The sequence below is a fragment of the Mustelus asterias genome, chromosome 4 (assembly GCF_964213995.1).
Source record: "Mustelus asterias chromosome 4, sMusAst1.hap1.1, whole genome shotgun sequence".
NCBI lineage: Eukaryota > Metazoa > Chordata > Chondrichthyes > Carcharhiniformes > Triakidae > Mustelus > Mustelus asterias.
In genome coordinates this window covers 9,910,039-9,934,329 of record NC_135804.1, presented here as the reverse complement: position 1 = coordinate 9,934,329, position 24,291 = coordinate 9,910,039, and the positions used below count along the sequence as shown (strand labels likewise).

The following is a 24,291-nucleotide window of genomic DNA, read 5'->3' as shown; positions in this document are numbered from 1 at the left end:
ATACTGTGAGGCTTGGAAGAGACTTTCTCCTTTTTTGTTTAGGTGTCAAATGTCACCTGGGGCAAGTCATTCAGGGTAAATTCAAGTGGGGTGAGTTTGCACAGCCATGGTGGACCGCATCGATTTTCCTCAGCTCCGGGAGTTATTTATATCCTTAGACGAAAAAGGCAAAATCTTCCCCAGCAATATCATCTCTGCAGATAGCCATAAAATCAATGACAGCTCATTCAGTCATAGAACATTTCTAACTTAGTTTCGTTTTCACTCTGCACACATGTTTTTAGGGAGTTCAGTAACAGATGTGAAGAGCCACACTGCGTACGAGACAACAAAGTTTGGGTAACAACTCCGTTTTCGTAAATCCAAATTTCACCGAAAGGGAAAGCTGTCCACAGAGTTACAGGGCCGCAGCCCGCAGGCCCTGTAACTCTGACTCGACAACCAGTTTCTTGTTCCACAATAAGTTACAATCACGTTCAGTGTCTGAGCAGAACATCATACGTAGTGCGCTGAGAAATCAAGATGAAGAATTGGGGCCCACATTCATAGAATGATAGAATCGCTGCAGTGCAATTTTAGGAGGCCATTTGGCCCATCGGATCTGCACCAACCACAATCCCACCTAGGGTCTATCCCCATAACCCCATGTTTTTAACCTAGTTAGTCCCCCTGACACGAAGGGGCAATTTAACATGGCCGATCCACCTAACCCGCACATCTTTGGACTGTGGGAGGAAATCGGAGAACCCGGAGGAAACCCACGCAGACACAGGGGAGAATGTGTAAACGCCACACAGACAGTGACCCAAGCCAGGAATCGAACCCAGGTCCCTGGCGCTGTGAGACAGCAGTGCTAACCACTGTGCCACCGGCCCATCAAGTCCACACAAACTCTCCAAAAGAACATAAGAGCATAAGAACTAGGAGCGGGAGTAGGCCGTCTGGCCCCTCGAGCCTGCTCCGCCATTCAATAAGATCATGGCTGATCTTTTCGTGGACTCAGCTCCACTTACCCGCCTGCTCACCATAACCCTTAATTCCTTTACTGTTCAAAAATGTATCTGTCTTTGCCTTAAAAACATTCAATGAGGTAGCCTCAACTGCTTCACTGGGCAGGGAACTCCACAGATTCACAACCCTTTGTGTGAAGAAGTTTCCCTTCAACTCAGTCCTAAATCTGCTCCCCCTTATTTTGAGGCCATGCTCCCTAATTCTAGTTTCACACGCCAGTGGAAATAACTTCCCTGCTTCTATATTATCTATTCCCTTCATAATCTTATATGTTTCTATAAGAGCATCTTACACAGACCCACCCACACTCTATCTTCGTAACCCCATGCACTTACCCTTACACGTCTTGGAAAACTAAGGGGCAATTTAGCATGATCAATCTATCCAATCTGTTCATCTTTGAACTGTGGTAGGAAACCGGAGCACCTGGAGGAAACCCATGCAGACACGGGAAAAATGTGCAGACTCCACACAGACAGTCACCCAAGGTCCCTGAATCCGGGTCCCTGGCGCTGTGAGGCAGCAGTGCTAACCACTGTGCCACCGTGCTGCCACACCGCACCTCCCCCGCCAAATCCCACCCCCCCCCCTGCCCCCCCACCCCCCCGCCACCGACATTCCTGGACAGCACTAAATTTGATAGAAGAATGGAAGACTAGATGAGATCAGTCAAAACACGCAGGAGCTGCATGACATCAAACTTAAGGTTTAAATTTTCCAGGAAAAAGAAAAGACTAAGAGGATCAGAAATTCCACAGCTTTCAGAACAGGGAAAAGAGCAGTTTGAATAAAAATTGGTGGCTGGGATTTTCCGCACCATCCCGGTGGTTTTTCCGGCGGTGGAGGTGGTTCACCAGAGGCTGCTGGTGGGATTTTCCAGTCCCGTCGAAGTCAATGGCCATTTGCATTGCTCGCTGACCTTGCCACTGAGACGACAGTGAGGGGTTACCTTTAGCAAAGCCGAAAGATCCCATCGGCGGGAAGGGTCGGAAAATCCCGCCCGGAGTGGTGAATTTTGAACAAGTGAGGAAACGTGAAGAAGGAATTTTGGAGAAAGTGAGGTAAATATCGAGGATAATGGTAGTAATATTGATGAAGGAGAGAGGATAATACCAACCTCAAACCCTTTTGCATTGTCTCCCAGACCTTCCACAATCCCGGAGCACTCGAAACCAGGAACCAGCGGTGTCTTTGGTGGGTTCTCTATATTGCCTTGCCGAACCATCAAGTCTATGAAATTCAAACCACTGGAAAAAAGAAATGATCAAGTCAGAAGTGCAGCAATTATCCAAATATGGATCTCCTGTCGACAGAAAGGAAAGTCGTTATATATAAGTTTAAGTGACTTGATTAAACTTAGGTGACACAGTAAATGATACGGATGCAACAAAAAGCTTTCAGTGGGACAGCGATTAAGTTAGTGCAAAAAACAGTGGAAAATGCAGTTTGATGTCTTATTATGATGCAGAGATTGATCCCCTTTTGAGAAGCCACGCCGAGTCCTCCAAAGAGGAATACCCCACTACATAATCCGTTAAAAGTGTTTGGGAAGGTGTTAATCCTTCTTCATTAATGTTTAGAGGCTCATTAACAGAAAGACCTGACACTCACTTTAAGTGAATAATTATTTATTTAACCAACCGAGAACTTTAACTAAACGAGTAACATATCGATTAAAGTAAGGTTCTACTGGAGCGCTGTTCAAATAAATACAAGGATCACTCATTGCCAAAAAAAACCCCAGAATTTAGTCACTCTCAAAAAATATACAATCAGGTTTTGTGGCTTTGGAAAAACCTTTGGAGTTCTTCTGGCGATTCTGCTGCCTGTAAGCTCTTTCTGATTTGGCACCCTTTTGTTTGATAGAGTCATAGAGTCATAGACGTTTACAGCATGTAAACAGGCCCTTCAGCCCAATTTGTCCATGCCACCCTTTTTTAAAAAAATTCCCTAAGCTAATCCCAATTGCCCGCATTTGGCCCATATCCCTCTACACCCATCGTACCCATGTAACTATCTAAATTTTTTAAAAGACAACATTGTACCTGCCCCTACTACTACCTCTGGCAGCTTGTTCCAGACACTCACCACCCTCTGTGTGAAAAAATTGCCCCTCTGGACACTTTTGTATCTCTCCCCTCTCACCTTAAACCTATGCCCTCTAGTTTTAGACTCCCCTACCTTTGGGAAAAGATATTGACTATCTAGCTGATCTGTGCCCCTCATTATTTTAGATAGATGGAGAGTTCTCTTAAGAGATATTTTTTAGCTGTCAGGGAGCTGCTCTGCTCCTCTCTAGGTGTTGGGAGTTGGCAGCCCTTCAGCTGAACTGCAGGTAGGCAGCTGAGTTCCTCTTTATAACTGTGATGATTGATTAATTCTCCTACACCAGGATTGGTCTGATGTTGTCAACAGCAGCAAATTCAAATTTGATAGGTTCTTGATAGCTGAGTGTCTTCTTTAAACTGATAGGCTGCTGAATTCAAAAGTCTGCAAAGCCTGTTACCAAGTCAACCCTGATGCTTGATCCTTGTTACAAACGTTGCAATCTGTGTACCCTGTAGGCACCTGCATTTTAAACATCCAAGTGCTGAACACAAAACCAGCTTTTAAAGGGACCACACAGATTTAAAAGGGACCTGAGGGGCAACTTTTTCACACAGAGGGTGGTGCGTGTCAGGAATGAGCTGCCAGAAGAGGTGGTGAAGGCAGGTACAATTACAACATTTAAAATACATTTGCACAGGAACATGGATGGGAAAGGTTTATACAGATACGGGCCAAATGCAGGCAAATGGGACTAGCTCAGTTTAGGAAATGTGGTCAGTATGGATAAGTTGGGCCAAAGGGCTTGTTTCCCTGCTGTATATCGATCTCTATGGCTCTATAACTCTACGTTCTCTCCACCAGAAAGTGGTGGATGTTGAGTCCATTTAAAATGTTAAAACTGCTATTTTCTTTGAGATAAGAAAGAACTGCATTGATACACAGCCTTTCACATTTAACAGATGTCTCAAAGAATTTTACAGCCAATGAAGAATTTTTAAGTGTAGTCAGTGTAGGAAATACAGCAGCCAATTTGCACACAGCAAACTCACTCAAATGGTGAGCAGGTCCTCTGCTTTAAATGGTATAGGCTGGGGGGGCCAGGACATCAGGCCCGATTCCCCTGCCCTTCCTCGAAAAACTGTCACATGATCATGTTCAGCCACCTGACAGGAAAGAAAGCCTCCTTTAACTTGGCGTCTGAAAGATAGCACCTCTGACAGAGCAGCTGTCCCTCAGTACTGCTTTCTGTGTCCAGCCCCTGACACTGAGCTTTTAAAGGGACCACACTTCACAAACTCAACTTCACAACAGTATGAACGTGCAAAGTTGTCCACCTAAGATGTTGTAAATGATGAGAAGCCAGGAGCTGTGGATACGCACAGAGATTTGGGAATTCAAACACAAGCTGAGAAAGGATATACTTTGTCTGCAATGGGGTTCCTCCAGGTGCTCCGGTTTCCTCCCACAGTCCAAAGATGTGCAGGTTAGGTGGATTGGCTATGCTAAATTGCCCCTTAGGATTGGGGGACCAGCTCGGGTAAATGTATGGGATTATGGGGATAGGGCCTCGGTGGGATTGTGGTTGGTGCAGACTCGGTGGACTGAATGGCCTCCTTCTGCACTGTAGGATTCTATGATTCTATGAAAACTAATAATCCCTGGCAAAGGAACAAGAAAATGTAAGTGAGGATGAGAGAATAGTTTGGTGAATTATTTTAAGTAATATGAATTATTCTTTTGCGTAGGAAGGATGTGATTGCACTACAGAGGGTGCAGAGGAGATTCACCCTGAGGTTGCCTGGGCTGGAGAGCTTCAGCTACAAAGAGAGGCTGCCTAGGCTGAGGCTGTTCTCCTAAGAGGAAAGACGGCTGAGGGGGACCTGACTGAGGTGTACAAAATTATGAGGGACAGAGATGGAGTAGATAGGAAAGAGTTCTTTCCACTTCGTAGAGGGGTCAATAACCAGGGGGCATAGATTTAAGATAAGGAGCAGGAGACTTCGAGGGGGTTTGAGGAAAAACATTCTCACCCAGAGGGTGGTGGGAATCTGGAACTCACTGCCTGAAAGGGTGGTAGAGGCAGGGACCCTCACAACATTTAAGAAGCACTTAGATGAGCATCTGAAATGCCATAGCATACAAGGCTATGGACCAAGTGCTGGAAAATGAGATCAGAATAGATAGTGCTTGATGGCTGGTGCAGACACGATGGGCTGAAGGGCCTCTTTTTGTGCTTAAGCCTCTATGGCCAGAATTTTACCGTCACGCCCACACTGGAATCGGGCGAGGCTCGCAGAACGGCATTCTCCTTGGACGGGCGAGGCGGTAAAACTCCGGCAAATGACTTTAATTGACGCAAGAACATCAATTAGCCTCAGCCAATGATTAATTGATTCAAAGCAATTTCTCTCACTGTAACAGAACTCTCAGCCCTCTCCTTTGCAAGGCAGGGGTATTGAGTACAAGACATTTATAAGATAATATCACTAACAGTAACTTCTCTTGACAATTTCAGACAAGCCTTTTCAATTAGACCCCCTACTCTATAATTCGCTTGAGGTAGCCATTATTCTCTGTGTGCTTGCGTTCCAGTCTAAATATGCTATCTCATAAATAATGAAGTGCATTAACAGTGCCTGAGGAAATAAAGTATAAGTTTCTGAATGTTTTGTTTCTAGTTGTTTGATGATCCTGGTAGCCTATTTTTAATGCAGACAAAGATGCAGTCTCATCTCCAACAGTTGTGATGTAATTAAGATTGCCTTCCTGCTGAAGCAGTCAATTCCCTCCACTGCTTTGCTCGACTATCCATTATCACTACAGGGAGCACTTACAATTGGAAATTCCTCTGCATAATTCCACAAAATGTGAGTTACACAAACCATTTGCTTGCGGCCTTTTGGAAGTCCTTCCCTAGCCGTAACACACGATCCTGTAATGCAAGCAATGTATGTCTTCAAGACAGAGAATTCTGTCCTGAAACAGAAGAACAATAGATGACAAATACTAACAGGAGGAGATTTAGGGAGATGATCTCCAACAGTCCATGCAATAGGCCTTGAGATAGCTTTTGAAGGTAGATAGAGAGACAGATAGATAGATCGAAAGATATACAGACAGACCGACCGACCGACAGACAGACAGACAGACAGACAGACAGATAGACAGATAGACAGATAGATAGATAGATAGATAGATAGATAGATAGATAGATAGATAGATAGATAGATAGATAGATAGATAGATTGGCTGATAGATAGACAGAAAGAAAGAAAGACAGAAAGAAAGAAAGAAAGAAAGAAAGAAAGAAAGAAAGAAAGAAAGAAAGAAAGAAAGAAAGAAAGAAAGAAAGAAAGAAAGAAAGAAAGACAGACAGACAGGGAAGGACGGAAGGAAGGGAAGGAGGGAGGGAGGGAGGGAGGGAGGAAGGAAGGAAGGAAGGAAGGAAGGAAGGAAGGAAGGAAGGAAGGAAGGAAGGAAGGAAGGAAGGAAGGAAGGAAGGAAGGAAGGAAGGAAGGAAGGAGTTTCATATGGTAGATAATAAGAAACTATTTTCTCTGGTAGGAGGAGTCCAGAACAAGGAGGCAAAGTCAGAGCCAGACCATTGTCGAATTGCAATAAGGTAGCATTATGCTCACATCAAGAGATCATGTGGATCTAGAACTCTTTTGCTCAAACCTCTGTGTATCCTTTCAGGATTGGGATCAACAGGTTTTTCTTTGGTAAGGATACCCAAGGAATATTGTGCAAGGGCAGGTCAATGGAGTTCAGGTGCAGAACAATCATAACCTGACTGAAAAGGGGAACAGGATGGTGGGGTTGAAATGGTCAATTCCTGTTTCTGCTTCTATAACGAGGCAATAGGATTCAGAAAGAGAATTCCATTCTATTGAGAAATAAGGGCTGAAGATACCGACTCCAATGATGAAGTGAAGGGAGCAGGAGATGCAAAGAGGTCATGGTCAGAGCAAAAGGGGCGAGAGGTACAAGATACAAGCATTTCCAAACATTGCATTAGAATGCTCTGCTGTCAGGTTCTTTAGCTCAGCCAGAATGGTGCCACACTTACAACATGGAAAAACATTCAGTGGGATAAGGTTCCACAAATAAACTGGATCCTCACATTCGAAACTCCACTGCTTCTTTTATACTTTGGAGTGAATTTGGAAATAGGTGATGGCAGCAGAACAATTATGCATGAATGTGGACTGAGAGATTGGCCCTCCCAGCAGAAGGGAAGTAGAGATACAAGTCCACGTCTCACACCCGCCAACAGCTAATGCTTTGCTCAAAGCAGGCAAGACAATAAACCAGCTTGAGCAGTAAAAAGGCAATCTCCTGAGATAGAGCCATCAATGGAATGGGTTCAGGGCAAAATGGTGCAAATCGGAGTGAAATCCAAGGATCATTCATGAGTTGCACTCAACAGTTGGCAGTTGGATTTCCACGAAGTGGCCCATAATTCAGTCCTACTTGGACACTGTTATTTAGTGACACTGATGAGAGAATGAGGACAACATTATTGTCTGTTGTTGGAATGGTGTAAAAGGACCCACCGTGCTTCTCATTTTTCCTATGGTTAGCCGGTTTCCACAGAAACCCTTCACCATATTTAAAGCTGTCCAAAAAAAGAAATGATTGAGAATTCCAACTAAGTGTTTTTTCCGTGTGCCTGACATAGAGCGCAGTTTGTCTCTCCAGAAACATGTTCTACTTCCTGAAAGCCCAAAGCAATTAAATACAACTTAGACAAGAACCGAGTCCTAATGACCCCCAAGTGTGTATTGTTATATTGCTGGAATGAGCTGGCAATAAAGTGTAGAGCCAGCAAGGACAGAGCAAAGGCAATGCTTGTGTAGCCTGGACCACTCTATATTGAGACACAGGCTACTATTGTGCCAAGTTCCACTTTATTTGTTCATGAGAGAAATCCTCATTTGCAGTGAAAGGGCTAATTTTCCAGGCTCCATCCATGAGCCGGACTGACATCGCGGAGTGCTTCTGACTGTTTTGCTCAGATGCCAGATTATCAAAGTCCACGTCAGGGGTTCAGCCAGATTTCTCACTTCCATTCTCAAAGTATATCACCTTGAACCCAACCCAACCACAAAATGACTCCACCAATCCCATGCTTCGAATGAGAATCTGTTGCTCTCATTACACACAGTGAAGGTCTATAAAATAATGAGGGGCACAGATCAGCTAGTTAATATATTTTCCCAAAGGTAGGGGAGTCTGAAATTAGAGGGCATAGATTTAAGGTGAGAGGGGAGAGATACAAAAGCGTCCATGGGGCAATATTTTCACTCAGAGGGTGGTGAGTGTCTGGAACGAGCTGCCAGAGAGAATAGTAGAGGCGGGTACTATTTTATCTTTTAAAAAGCATTTAGACACTTAAATAGCTGAGATGGGTATAGAGGGATATGGGCCAAATGCAGGCAATTGGGACTAGCTTAGTGGTAAAAACTGAGTGGCATGGCCACGTTGGGCCAAAGGGCCTGTTTCCACGCTGCAAACCTCAATGACTCTATGAAAGAACTAGTTGTATATCTAGAGGATTAGAATGCAAGATGGTAGAAGTTATGTACAGCTATTCATGGCCTTTCTTTCATGGGACGTGGGCGTTGTTGGCAGGGCCAGCATTGGTTGCTAATCCCTAATTGTAAGGCCTTTTCGGTCAAGAGTCATTGCAGTTGCTCTGGATTCAGCTGTAGGTCAGACCAGGTAAGGATGCAGATTTCCCTCCCCAAATGAACCAGGTGGGTTTTTTCAACAATGGATGACAGTTGTCATGACCATGTTTTCAATTCCAGACTTAATGAATGAATGAATGAATTAAATAGAATCCCTACTGTGCAGAAGAAGCTATTCCGTCCGTCAGGTCTGCACTGACCCTCCTAAAGAGCACCATACCTAAGTCCAATCCCCCATAGCCCTGCGCATTGATCAAGGTCAATCTACCTAACCTACACATCTTTGGAGTGTGGGAGGAAACCGGAGTACTCAGGGGAAACCCACGCATACACAGGGAGAATATGCAAACTCCACACAGTCACCCAAGGCCAAATGGAACCCGGATCCCAAGTTCAATTCAATTAATTCAATTAAATTAATTTAAATTCATTGAATTTAAATTTCACCAGCTGCCACGGTGGGATTTGAAACCTGTCCCCAGAACACTGGACTACTAGTCCAGTGATGTCACCATTATGCCACTGCCACCCCACCCCCACCCCCACCCCACCCCCACCCCCACCACCCCCCCAACCACACCTAGAGCACAATGAGCAGTTCTGAGCACCACACCTTAGGAAAGGTATAATGGCCTTGGAGGGAGTATAGCGTATATTGACCCAGACACCAATGGTTACATTATGCAGAGAGATCACACAATTTATGCTAATGTTCTCTGGAATTTGGCAGGCAAAAGGATGATTTGATTAGGGGTTTCAAGTAATTAGGAAAGCTAATATATAGTGTTTTTATTTATTGTGAGAGGAATTGAATAAAGTAGAAAAATTACCCTTCAGTTGTACAGGGCAAGAGGGAGACCACATTTGGAGGACTGGGTACAATACCGCACACCTTATCTAAAGAAGGAAGAAAATGCATTGGCAGCAGTTCAGAGAAGGTTTACCAGACTAATAGCTGGAATGGGTGGGTTGTCTTATGAGAAATGGTTGGACAGGCTAGGCTTGTATCCGCTGGAGTTTAGAAGAATAAGAGGCAACTTGATTATGGGATGGCTTGGCATGGCTCTTGCTCTGCCCAAGACTGCAAGGAGCTACAAACGGTTGTGAATGTAGCCCAATCCATCACGCAAACCAGCCTCCCATCCATTGACTCTGTCTACACTTCCCGCTGCCTCGGCGAAGCAGCCAGCATAATTAAGGACCCCACACACCCTGAACATTCTCTCTTCCACCTTCTTCTGTTGGGAAAAAGATACAAAAGTCTAAGGTCACATACCAATCGACTCAAGAACAGCTTCTTCGCTGTTGCTGTCTCACTTTTGAATGCACTTACCTTGCATTAAGTTGATCTTTCTCTATACCCTAGTTATGACTGTAGCACTACATTCTGCACTCTCTCGTTTCCTTCTCTATGAACAGTATGCTTTGTCTGTATAGCGTGCAAGAAACAATACTTTTCACTGTATATCAATACATGTGACAATAATAAATCAAATCAAAATCAAAAAAAATTACGATTCTGAGGGGTCTTGAAAGGATAGATGTGGAGATGATGTAGCCTCTTGTGGGAGAATCTAGAATTAGGGGTCACGATTTAAGAATAAGGGGTCACCCATTTAAAACAGAGATGAGACAAAAACGTTTCTCTCAGAGGGTCATGAGTCTTTGGAACTCTCTTCCTGAAAAGGCGCTGGAAGCAGAGTCTTTAATATTTTTATGGCAGAAGTGGAGAGATTCTTGGTAAGCAAGGGGGTGATTAGTTATCAAGAGTAGACGGGATGAACATTTGAAGTTACTATCAGATCAGCCATGATCTTATTGAATGGCGGAGCAGGCTCAAGGGGCTAAATGGCCTACTCCTGCTCTTAGTTCATACGTTCCTAAGATATTAACTAAAATCTATTTCTGCTGGTTGGTGAGTGTAGAACTAGCCGAGCCTAAAACAAAATGAGTCAGGCCCCTGAAGTGTAAAGTTAGGAAATACTTCTACACACAAAGGGTGGGAAATGTTTAGAAATCTTGTCTGTAAATTGCAATCGATGTTAGGCCAAGAGTTATTTTGAAATCCGAGGTTGATAAATTTAAAGTTTATTTATTATTGTCATAAGTAGGCTTACATTAATTGCAATAAAGTTACTGTGAAAATCCCCTAGTCGCCACACTCCGGTGCCTGCCCGGGAAAACTGAGGGAGAACTTAGCATGGCCAATGCATCTAACCAGCACGTCTTTCGGACTGTGGGAGGAAACCGGAGCACCCGGAGGAAACCCACGCAGACACAGGGAGAATGTACAAACTCCACACAGACAGTTACCCAAGCCGGGAATCGAACCCGGGTCCTTGATGCTGTGAGGCAACAGTGCTAACCACTGTGCCACCATGCCACCCCTAAATTTCTATTCAAGGAAATGGAACAAAAACAGGTATATGGGGAGAGGTGGGACTTTCCTGTCCCACCTGCCACTGGAATCGTAGCGGGCAAGGGGGGAGCGGACCATGCAAAGGTCTGTCGACCTTGGGCAGGAGAATCCAATTTTGAGGACAAGTGCGGCCAGAAGATTCCATGCATGGAGTTATGTTGCAGATCAGCCATCATCCTAATGAACGGTGAGGTGGGCCTCCATTCAATGGAAAGACCATTCTAGCCTAATTTCATATTGCCTTCCCTTCGAAAACCCGAAAGTTAGCCTTTTTTGTTTCCAGGTTACAATTAGAAAAACTGCCGTTGATAGGCATCTTGTCTGCAAGCTCAGCTAGTTTTAAGGCTTTCTGTTGATCCTGTAAAACATGTTTCCATTATTTATTGTGTCGGGTCTGCCTACCACAACAAATAAGATGTCCTAAGGTTAAGTGTGAAAGGAATCTAATTGTTAAAGTGCCGGATTGAATCATGTACGGGTATTGCCACATGCATTTTTCAATGAATCAACGATGCTCGGATCTGGTTGGCAGGGCAGAAATCATTAAAATGCTAACATCTGGAGCCAAACTGCTTATTAATGTATGAATTGAATCGCAGAATGCTGGAAATACACAACAGGCCCTGCACCAGCTGTTAGAAGGAAAGGTCACCATTTTAAATGTAAAATTCTTGTCAAAATCAGAATTCAGCTGAACACAGGTCTGACAGCATCTACAGAGAGAACAACTTGAAACTTTAGTCTTTATTGCAACAAAATGTCTCCATGGGAATAGAAAAGAAAATAGGAAGGCAGACACCAAGTCGTGGCAGGAGAAGGGTTAGAGGGAGGTGACTGAAGGCAAAATCTAAGCAATAGGTTTTTTTTAATGAGGCTTTTGAAGAGGGGTGCGGGGGGGGGGGGGGGGGGGGGGGGGGGGAGAGTAAGATAACAAGGGGAGGGATTGAGGAAGGTTGTTCCACATGCTTTGGGTGGAAATACTAAAAGGATTTTCCACGAAAGATGTGACAGAGAAGGGTGAGGTTGCAAAGCAGGTGCGGGTTACAGGGGATGAAGGGGGTCATGTTCTGACTAAATGTCCAATGATACCAACATGCCCAGGGAGGTTCAAGATGGAACTGCAGTCAGAGAGAATGAGAGAGTCAGAACTGGCTATTAGAACGAAGAGAGGATCGATGGAAATACGGTTTCGGGAACAGAACCTGAGGAGAGAGTATCCTCAAAGCTGTCAGCAGCACTGGGATTGTAATTACTTCAATCAGGCCATTGAGGCTGGCCTATTGGAATATGAAATCCGTAATTAAGGAGTCAATTGATGGGCCAATCAGGGAGTCTCTTCCTTGGATTTAACCAGGACTGTCAGTTCCTCTGGCACTCTTGAAGGTAGACTGCTGACTGATAGCACTCCGTGTACTGCTGTTGGAATTGTAAATAAAGGGATTTTAGAAACATAGAAACATAGAACATTACAGCGCAGAACAGGCCCTTCGGCCCACGATGTTGCACCGACCAGTTAAAAAAAAAACTGTGACCCTCCAACCTAAACCAATTTCTTTTCGTCCATGAACCTATCTACGGATCTCTTAAACGCCCCCAAACTAGGCGCATTTACTACTGATGCTGGCAGGGCATTCCAATCCCTCACCACCCTCTGGGTAAAGAACCTACCCCTGACATCGGTTCTATAACTACCCCCCCTCAATTTAAAGCCATGCCCCCTCGTGCTGGATTTCTCCATCAGAGGAAAAAGGCTATCACTATCCACCCTATCTAAACCTCTAATCATCTTATATGTTTCAATAAGATCCCCTCTTAGCCGCCGCCTTTCCAGCGAAAACAATCCCAAATCCCTCAGCCTCTCCTCATAGGATCTCCCCTCCATACCAGGCAACATCCTGGTAAACCTCCTCTGCACCCTCTCCAAAGCCTCCACATCCTTCCTGTAATGTGGGGACCAGAACTGCACACAGTACTCCAAGTGCGGCCGCACCAGAGTTGTGTACAGTTGCAACATAACGCTACGACTCCTAAATTCAATCCCCCTACCAATAAACGCCAAGACACCATATGCCTTCTTAACAACCTTATCTACTTGATTCCCAACTTTCAGGGATCTATGCACACATACACCTAGATCCCTCTGCTCCTCCACACTATTCAAAGTCCTCCCGTTAGCCCTATACTCAACACATCTGTTATTCCTACCAAAGTGAATTACCTCACACTTCTCCGCATTAAACTCCATCCGCCACCTCTCGGCCCAACTTTGCAACCTGTCTAAGTCTTCCTGCAAACTACGACACCCTTCCTCACTGTCTACCACACCACCGACTTTGGTGTCATCAGCAAATTTGCTAATCCACCCAACTATACCCTCATCCAGATCATTAATAAATATTACAAACAGCAGTGGCCCCAAAACAGATCCCTGAGGTACACCACTTGTAACCGCACTCCATGATGAATATTTACTATCAACCACCACCCTCTGTTTCCTATCCGCTAGCCAATTCCTGATCCAATTTCCTAGATCACCCCCAATCCCATACATCTGCATTTTCTGCAGAAGCCTACCATGGTGAACCTTATCAAACGCCTTACTAAAATCCATATATACCACGTCCACTGCCTTGCCCCCATCCACCTCCTTGGTCACTTTCTCAAAAAACTCAATAAGGTTAGTAAGGCATTTTGGTGAAAGGACTTCTGCTTCTGAAGATTTATTACATACAGGGCCTAATGAGGGTCAATGTGTGGCAAAGATCTGTATCGGTACTTGATTAAACAGGATGGTTCTGACGAAAGTGATAAGGGTAGTAAAAGTTTAAATTATTATTAAACTGGAAAGGGGGCAAAAAAGATTTACAAGGATGTTACCGCGACTGGAAGGTTTGAACTGTAAGGAGAGGCTGGGATTTTTTTCCTTGGAGCATAGGAGGATGAGGGGTGATCTTATAGAGGTTTATACAATCATAAGGGGCATAGAAAAGATAAATAGCCAATGTATTTCCCCCGGGTTAAAGGAATCTAAAACTAGAGGGCATAGGTTTAAGGCGCGAGGGGAAACATTTAAAAGGGCCTTAGCGGCAACTTTTTCACACAGAGGATGGTGCGTGTATGGAATGAGCTGCCAGAAGAGGTGGTGGAGGCGGGTACAATTACAACATTTAAAATACACTTGCACAGGAACATGGATGGGAAAGGTTTATACAGATACGGGCCAAATGCAGGCAAATGAGACTAGATAAGTTTAGCAAATGTGGTAGGCGTGGATAAGTTGGGCCAAAGGGCTTGTTTCCCTGCTGTATATCTATCTCTATGGCTTGATAACTCTAAATTCTCTCCATCAGAAAGTGGCGGATGTTGAGTCCATTTAAAATGTTAAAACTGCTATTTTTTTTAGATAAAAGAGAACTGCATTGATACACAGCCTTTCACATTTAACAGATGTCTCAAAGAATTTTACAGCCAATGAAGATTTTTTAAGTGTAGTCAGTGTAGGAAATACAGCAGCCAATTTACACACAGCAAACTCACTCAAATGGTGAGCAGATCCTCTGTTTTAAATGATATTGGCTGGGGAGTCAGGACATCAGGCCCGATTCCCCTGCCCTGCTTCGAAAAACTGTCATGTGATCGTGTTCAGCCTCCAAGGAGGACAGAATGCCTCCTTTAGCTGAAAGATGGCACCTCTGACATAATAGCTGTCTCTCAGTAATGCTTTCTGTGTCCAGCCCCTAACCCTGAGCTTCTTTTGAAGAAGGGTCATACTCTACTCGAAACGCTAACTCTGTTTCTTTCTCGACAGATGCTGGCAGGCCTGCAGAGAATTTTCAGCACTTTCTGTTCTCATTTCGGGTTTTCAGCAGTATTCTATTTTTATTCCCCTCTTGTTTGTTTATGGTGCCCTACAAGCAAATGACAGCTCTCCGTGTGGCCTATATTAGCACTACAACAGGTAGGAACATGTGGAACCTTCTGTTCTATGTTACATGGCATCAGAATTCCACTGGATTGTGATATTAAAACTTCAAGATTTTGTCCCTTCCCTTTACTTTGGACAGCACCTGACTGAGTTTGTGTTTCTCATGCAAATTAGCTTTGGAATTCCTTCCTTAAACTTTTCCCACCCCTCTCCTTCAAACCTATCTCTTTGACCAAGCTTTTGATCATCGAACCTAATACCTCCTTATATGGTTCAGTGTCAAATTCTGTTTGACAAGTTTGACGTTTATTTATTAATGTCACAAGCAAGCTTACATTAACACTGCAATGAAGTTACTGTGAAAATCTCCTCGTGGCCACACTCCAGAGCCTGTTCGGGTACACCGAGGGAGAATTTAGCATGGCCAATGCACCTAACCGGGGCGTCTTTCAGACTGTGGGAGGAAACCGGAGCACCCGGAGGAAACCCCATGCAGACACGGGGAGAATGTGCAGACCCCGCACGGACAGTGACCCAAGCCAGGAATCGAACCCGGGTCCCTGACGCTGTGAGGCAGCAGTGTCAACAAGGTTCGTCTGAAGCAGGAGGGGACATTCTACGATGTTAAAGGTGCTACATAAATGCAAGGTCTTGTTGTTGCCATTGCACGGATATGCAGTTTAATGATGTGTACAACGAGACATGGGAATCTGGAATTCTCTCCCATAAAAGCTACTGAGTCTAAAGCTCAATTGAAAATGTTAAAACTGATAATTGTATTCACTAAGGGTATTAGGGGATATGGAACCAAAGGGGATAGGTGGAGTTCCAGAGCAGAACACAGCTATCCTAACTGAATGGTGGGATAGGCTGGTGGGGCGAGAGGCCTACATGTGATTCTAATGTTTCTATAAAAAGTTGCACTGGGGTTCAGGGAATCATGAGCTGTATGATTCCATAAAAGAATCACAGATTGCAGTGAGCGATGTCTTAAATTATAGCTTGGCCATTCAGGAATAAAATCAGGAAACATTTATATAGAAACATAGAAACTAGAAGCCCTTCCAGCCTGCTCCACCTTCATTATGATCATGGCTGATCATCAAATTCAATATCCTGATCCCGCTTCCCCCCCCGTATCCTTTGGTCCCTTTAGCCCCAAGAGCTATATCTAATTTCTTCTTGAAATCATATCGTGTTTTGGCCTCAACTACATTCTGAGGTAATAAATTCCACACACGCTGGGTGAAGAAAGTTCTCCTCACCTCAGCCCTAAAAGGTTTACTCCTTATCTTCAAACCATGACCCCTACTTTCTTTGCAAATGGGCAATAAAAATCTGGAACCCTCTTTCCCAAAATGGTTGTGGGTTGTTGGACTCCCAACAAGTCGATTTTTCTTTGCTAATGTTATCAAAGGATAAAGCAAAGGTGGGCAACGGGAGATGAAATAAAGAGCAGTCATGATCTAATTGAATTACAGAATAAGTTCGAGGGGCTGAATGGCCTCCTCCTCTACCTATGTTCTTTCTTGACATGCTGCAGCTCCACACCTGCACTCTACTGCAGCCAGCCCTGACTGCATGTATTACAGTCACAGATAGAAAAGAATCAACCTGTCACTACAGGTAAAACCATTTATCAATGTAGAAGCCCACGGAATAGAGTCCATTTATTTTTAAACTGCTGTTTGTCAGACTGAATGCAATGCTTATAATGTAATAATACTACTCCTTTAAGAACAAAATACGGTACTTAGATCGTGCAACTGTCTATTCCCTTTGCTCCAGTAATGGTGTCTCCTGCCCTCAGGCTAATCCATTATAGGAACAATTTCAACAAGCAATGGGAAAGGCACAGGGTAGATTCAATCATATGGGTTATCACATTACAGCTAGAAAGAGAAATGAAAATTGTTTTTTGTTGGCGTTGAAAGGGTTAAGAGACAACCTGATAAGAGGTCTGCAAAAATGATTGTAATAGATTAATTCTGCTAGTCAGAATAATGGTACAGGGAAGGTCTGATAATCACAAGAATAAAGGGATGTTGGAATGAACTTCTTAAAACAGAGGATGGTTCAGATCTCCGCCCCTGCCTCCATTCATCTGCTGTATTCTTCAGCCGTGTCTTTGTTACCTCTAGACTTGTTTTGTTGCGTCCTTGGCTGGTTCCCTTCATTCTACCTTCTGTAAATTTGAGATTGTCCATGCCTGAACTCACAGCAAGTCCTATTCCCTATCACCCCTGCGCTCACTGACCTAACTGGCTCCCAGTCAAACAATATCTTGGTTTTACAATTCTCATCCTTGCTTGCAAAGTCGCCAAGTGCCCTTGCCCGTTCCCTATCACTGTGATCGCCTCCTGCCTCACCGCTCCCTGAAAACTCTCTGGGACGGATTGTCCAGCCTCACTGGACGCTGGGATTCTCCGGTCCCGCTGCAGTGAGTGGAGATTTGGTTTCGCACCGAATTCCCCATTCTCGCTGGCAGCGGAGGCGGGACGTGAACAGCTGGAGAATTTGGTTCTTGCAATTGATCCCCAATTTAATCACTCAAATGGCTGCAGTTCAGCTGCCAAGGCCCTAAGTTCTGGAATCCCTCCCTGAACCTCTCCACTTCTCTATACAACACCAACGTCCTTAACCTCCCTCCCCACCTCCCTCTCCAACACCTGCCTCCTTAACCTCCCTCTCCAACACCTACCTCTCCAACACCAACCTCCTTAACCTCCCTCTCCACCTCCCTCTCCAACACCAACCTCCTTAACCTCCCTCTCCACCTCCCTCTCCAACACCAACCTCCTTAACCTCCCTCCCCACCTCCCTCTCCAACACCTGCCTCCTTAACCTCCCTCTCCACCTCTCTCTACACACCTGCCTCCTTAACCTCCCTCTCCACCTCCCTCTACACCTGCCTCCTTAACCTCCCTCTCCACCACCAACCTCCTTAACCTCCCTCTCCACCTCCCTCTCCAACACCTGCCTCCTTAACCTCCCTCTCCAACACCAACCTCCTTAACCTCCCTCTCCACCTCCCTCTCCAACACCTGCCTCCTTAACCTCCCTCTCCACCTCCCTCTCCAACACCTGCCTCCTTAACCTCCCTCTCCACCTCCCTCTCCAACACCTGCCTCCTTAACCTCCCTCTCCAACACCAACCTCCTTAACCTCCCTCTCCACCTCCCTCTCCAACACCTACCTCCTTAACCTCCCTCCCCACCTCCCTCTCCAACACCTGCCTCCTTAACCTCCCTCTCCACCTCCCTCTACAACACCTGCCTCCTTAACCTCCCTCTCCACCTCCCTCTCCAACACCAACCTCCTTAACCTCCCTCTCCACCTCCCTCTACAACACCTGCCTCCTTAACCTCCCTCTCCATCTCCCTCTCCAACACCAACCTCCTTAACCTCCCTCTCCACCTCCCTCTCCAATACCTGCCTCCTTAAAATCTGCCTCTTTGAACAGGTTTTTGGTCCGCAGTTAGTGTCCTGGGGCAGAAGCTGCATGGAAGTTGTATGAAATGTCTGTTAGATATCAGCTTTACAGCTACTTTTGATCTTGCTGGTGTCCAAAGGTCATATCTGGTGTGCTTATTTAGCTCCCTAAGTGATTAATAGCAGCGTAAAAGATGCATTTCCAGTTGTATCAATGGCTGGTTGGGCAAGCTGTATCTAGAGTTTGCACATTTCATCCATCCCATCCTTACAGCAAATCAGAATCACACATTCACACAAACATAGAATCCCAACAGTGCAGGAGACGGCTATTCTTCCCATCGAGTCTGCACCGAATCTCTGATGGAACATCTAACCCAGGCCCACCCCCCACCCTATCCCCATGACCCCCACACACCTATCCCACTAATCTCCCAAATCTATATACTTTTGGACACTAAGGGGCAATTTAGTCTGGCCAATCCTCCAAACCTGCATATCATCATCACAGGCACTCTGCATCCTGCAAGCAAAAAGACTCAAATACCCCCTCATTCCCCAATCCCCCCTCACCCCAATTCCTCCTTTACTCCAACCCCCCTCACTCCCCAATCCCTCCTCACTCCCCAATCCCCTCTCACTCCCCAATCCCCCCTCACTCCCCAAACCCCCTCACTCCCCAATACCCCCTCTCTCCTCAATCTCCCCCTCACTCCCCAATCCCCCCTCACTCCCCAATCTCCCCCTCACTCCCCAATCCCCCCTCACTCCCCAATCCCCCTTCACTCCCCAAACCCCCCTCACTCCCCAATCCCCCTCACTCCCCAATCCCCCCTCACTCCCAATCCCTCCTCACCCCCAATCCCCCCTCACTCCCCAATCCCCCTCACTCCCCAATCCCCCCTCACTCCCCAATCCCCCCTCACTCCCCAATCTCCCCCTCACTCCCCAATCTCCCCCTCACTCCCCAATCCCCCCTCACTCCCCAATCCCCCCTCACTCCTCAATCTCTCCCTCACTCCCCAATCTCCCCCTCACTCCCAATCCCCCCTCACTCCCCAATCCCCCCTCACTCCCCAATCCTCCATCACTCCCCAATTCTCCCTCACTCCCCAATTCTCCCTCACTCCCCAATCCCCCTCACTCCCCAATCCCCCCTCACTCCCCAATCCCCCCTCACTCCCCAATCCCCCCTCACTCCCCAATCCCCCCTCACTCCCCAATCCCTCTTCACTCCCTAATCCGTCCTCACTCCCCGTCACTCCCCAATTCCCCTCTCACTCCCCAATCCCCCCTCCCCAATCTCCCCTCATTCCCCAATCACCCCTCACCCCCCATTCCCCCCACTCCCCAATCCCCTCTCACCCCCCCAATTCCCCCTCACTCCCCAATCCCCACTCACTCCCCAATCCCCCCCTCACTCCCCAATCCCCCCTTCTCCCCAATCCCCCCTCACTCCCAATCCGCCCTCACTCCCCAATCCCCCCCAATCTCCCCTCACTCCCCAATCCCCACTCACTCCCCAATCCCCCAATCCACACTCACCCCCCCAATTCCCCCTCACTCCCCAATCCCCACTCACTCCCCAATCCCCCCTCACTCCCCAATCCCCCCCACTCCCCAATCCCCCCTCACTCCCAATCCCCCCTCACTCCCCAATCCCCCCTCCCCAATCTCCCCTCACTCCCCAATCCCCACTCACTCCCCAATCCCCCAATCCACTCACCCCCCCATCCCCCCTCACTCCCCAATCCCCCCACTCCCCAATCCCCCCAATTCCCCCTCACCCCCCAATTCCCCTCACTCCTCAATCCCCCCTTACCCCCCAATGCTCCCTCACTCCCCAATCCCCCCTCACCCCTCAATCCCCCCTCACCCCTCAATCCCCCCCACTCCCCAATCCCCACCACTCCCCAATCCCCCCTCACCCCCAATCCTCCCTCACTCCCCAATCCCCCCTCACTCTCCAATCCCCCCCTCACTTCCCAATCCCCCCTCACTCCCTAATCCCTCCAATCCCCCCCTCACTCCCCAATCCCCCCCTCACTCCCCAATCTCCCCCTGCACACCGCAATGCTACTCCTAGTTCAAAGCACAGGGAGGGGATGAATCACTTTCGCCTTCACTTGTCACTGCAGCTCCATTCATTCGCACGTTATCTCCCTCCCCTGTCCCTGTTTCCCGGCTGCTTCTCAAACTGTTGCAACAGGTACCCCTCAATCTCAGAGCAAATGCAGTATCCTATTCACTGGCCACCTAGATACCACGGGCGGATCTCCCATCAAGTGAACTCGCAACGGTGAATAAGCAAGCCAGACCTTGCAGATCGGATCGAATCCAATGTCATTAGCACAGTCCAGCAGCGTGAAGCCACCAAGTCTAGACTGATCTCCCCCCTCTCTCTCTCTCTGTCCCACCCTGTTTGTCCCCAGCGGGACTGAATGAATGGATGTGTCAGGGAATGGTCCAGGGCTGATATTCCTGACGTGGGATTGATCCGGGATCTGAATTAATATATCCATTAGTCATCAAAGGCGGATCACAAAAATAAAACACAGCGTGAGAGAGAGAGAGAGAAAACCACGTCCACTAACTGGAGGGAAAAATGTACAGCAGCAAATGAGATATTTAGAAACTCGATAGTATTTCCTATTAAGAGGGCACCGTAAATAAAATGTCTTCTGTAGAAAATTACATCCTTCTACAAGTGCACCGAGCCTGTAAAATATTTACTATAATTTATCCCGTAGACTTTTAATTATTTTATATGCAAACAATGTACATATTTATCACACAGTATACAGATGGTAAATGTATAGGATGCTGGCTGTCTATATGCGCATACACAATATTGGATTGTATAGAATAGTTGCTGTCTATAAGTACATCTTATGCAACTTTTCATTAATATACCGAGAGTGGTAGATATGGACATTGCATTGCTGTGTTATGCAGCAAGTAGAAACATTGATGACGAGTGTTAAACACAGTGTATAGATGGAAAAATGTATAGGATGTCGGTTGTATATGCACATATACAGTATTAAATTATATAGGATGTTTGCTGTCTATAAGTGCACACATATAGATGGCAGTTGTTTGGGATGTTGGCTGCCCTTCTATAAGATCAGACAGTATTCAGATGATAAATGTATAGGATGTTTGCTGTCTTGGAGCTCAGAGAATACAGATGATAAATTGAAAAGCTTTCTACAAGCACTCACACAGATGTAGATGGTCAGTGTATAAGATACTGGCTGCCCTTTATTAACACATACACAGTATTTAGAAAGTAAATGTATAGGATGCAGGCTGTCTATAAGCACAGAATATGGATGAATGTATCGGATGTTAGCTGCCTATAAGCCCTCAGCATGTAGATGGTCAATGTGTAACATGTTGGCTGTCTATAAGCATGCACATGGTATATAGATGGCCAGTGAATAGGATACTGCTTGTATATATACTGACACTATATATATGCTTTATATTTAGGATATTAGCCGCCTCTGGCACACAGGCAGCAAGTCTATAGGATGGTGTCTGTCTACAGGCACACAAACAGTAGATGGATGGTGAATGCATTGGATGGTTGCTGTCTATGTGCATGTATACAACATATGGACATTGAATCTATAGGATAGTGGCTGCTTATAAGCACACACAATATATGGATGGCTATTATATAGGATGCTGACTGTCTATCTGCACATATATAATATTGAATTTTATTGAATAGTGACTGTATAAATATACAGTATACAGATGGTGAATGTATAGGATACAAACTGTTTAAGCATACAGTATATACAGGTGGCCATGTACATGATGCTGGCTGTCTATATGCAGATACACAATATTACGTTCTATGGAACAGTGACTATTGGCACACAAAATATTCAGATTGTAAATGTATAGGATGCTGGCTGTCTATATGCACATGTACAATATTAAATTAAATAGAATAGTGGCTATTAGCACACACGGTATACAGATGGTAAATGTATATGATGCTGGCTGTCTATATGCACATGTACAATATTGAATTGTATAGGATAGTGACTGTCTATAAGCATACATAGTATATAGATGGTAAATGTATCAGATGCTGGCGGTCTATATGCACATGTACATACTTAATTTGATAGAATAGTGGCTATAAGCACACACAGTATATGGATGGTAAATGTATAGGATGCTGGCTATCTATAAGCACACACAGTGTATGGATGGTAAATGTATATGATGCTGGTTGTCTATATGCACATATACAATATTGAATTGTATTGAATATTGCTGTCTATAAGCACACACAGTATATGGCTGGTAAATGTATAGGATGCTGGCTGTCTATAAGCACACACAGTATATGGATGGTAAATATATAGGATGCTGGCTGTCTATAGGATGAAGTTATTGCAGATGAGTGTGAAAGCTGCTACTTAACCAGGCCTTGACTCGGATTTTCACCTCCCCCTCCTGGGGTTCGGGCATCGCTTTCTTCGCCACCCTGAGTTTGTTTAAACCCCCAAATCCGGAGAGGAGGACGGCTCGGATCTCCTTGGCGTCCCCCAGCGCACTGCCGCGCTCCCTGGCCGCATCTTTCTCGATCATATGCTCCGTCTCCTCGCTCTTATCCACCCCGTCGTTAGCCATGGGGACAGGGATGCTGGAGCTTGCCTGGCTGGTGAGGAGTGCTGGGTTGGGAAGATACTCTCTCTCTATCTGTCTCTCCTGCAGACAGTGCCAGTCCACACTGCCAGACCTAAGCTGCAGATCAGCCCAAGCCACAGCGCTGGCGCAGACAGCCAGACTAGTCGTATTGCAGCGAATATAACACGCGGGCGTGGGATGGAGGGAATGTGCTCACCTCTGTTGCAAAGTTGAAGACACAGGGAGGTGTGCTTAATATCTTCCAGTTACTGTGTCACAAAATTAATTTTAAAAATTAAAAAAATCACTGAAATTGTATAATTCTGAGATGAAAATAGAAATTGGTTTTGATTTGAAAGCACAGCTTTGTAATTCAGAAGGGCAATGGCTCCCAGATTTACAGCGGTGACCACAGAAACCCCACAATGCAGAAGGAAGCCATTCGGCCCATCAAGTCTGCACCAACCATAATCCCACCTCAGGCCCTATCCCTACAACCCCACACATTTACCCCGTTGATCCCTCTAACCCACACATCCCGGGACACAAAGGGGCAATTTAGCATGGCCAATCAGCCTAACCCGCACATCTTTGGACTGTGGGAGGAAACCGGAGCACCCGGAGGAAACCCACGCAGACATAGGGAGAATGTACAAACTCCGCACAGACAGTGACCCAAGCCGGGAATCGAACCCAGGTCTCTGGAGCTGTGAAGCAGCAGTGTTAACCACTGTGTCACCGTGCCGCACTGACTCGAAACATTGGTGTGAATTTTCCTGTCCCGCCCGCCACGAGAATCAGACCGTGAAAAGGTCTGTTGACCTCGTGTGGGATTTTCCCGTTTCATAGAATAGAATCATAGACACCCTACAGTGCAGAATGAGGCTATTCGGCCCATCAAGTCTGCACCGACCACAATCCCACCCAAGCGCTATCCACGTAACCCCATGTGTTTACCGTGCTAGTCCCCCTGACACTAAATGGCAATTAAGTATGGCCAATCAACCTAACCCACACATCTTTGGACTGTGGGAGGAAACTGGAGCACCCGGAGGAAACCCACGCAAACACGAAAAGAATGTACAAACTCCACACAGTCAGTGACCCAA

The 24,291-nt window shown here is 45.9% G+C and overlaps 1 protein-coding gene across 1 annotated transcript in view; it reads right to left on the bottom strand.

Moving 5' to 3' along the window:
- vat1l (vesicle amine transport 1-like) overlaps positions 1–23,185 on the bottom strand; it is a 163,823-nt gene extending 140,638 nt beyond the window's left edge. The window contains exons 1-2 of the mRNA XM_078212089.1: positions 22,977–23,185; positions 2,129–2,258 (exon numbers count right to left, since the gene is read on the bottom strand). Of these exons, the coding sequence (XP_078068215.1) occupies positions 2,129–2,258; positions 22,977–23,185 (339 nt within the window). The remainder of the gene's footprint in view (positions 1–2,128; positions 2,259–22,976) is intronic.
- Between the last annotated feature and the right edge of the window lie 1,106 nt (positions 23,186–24,291).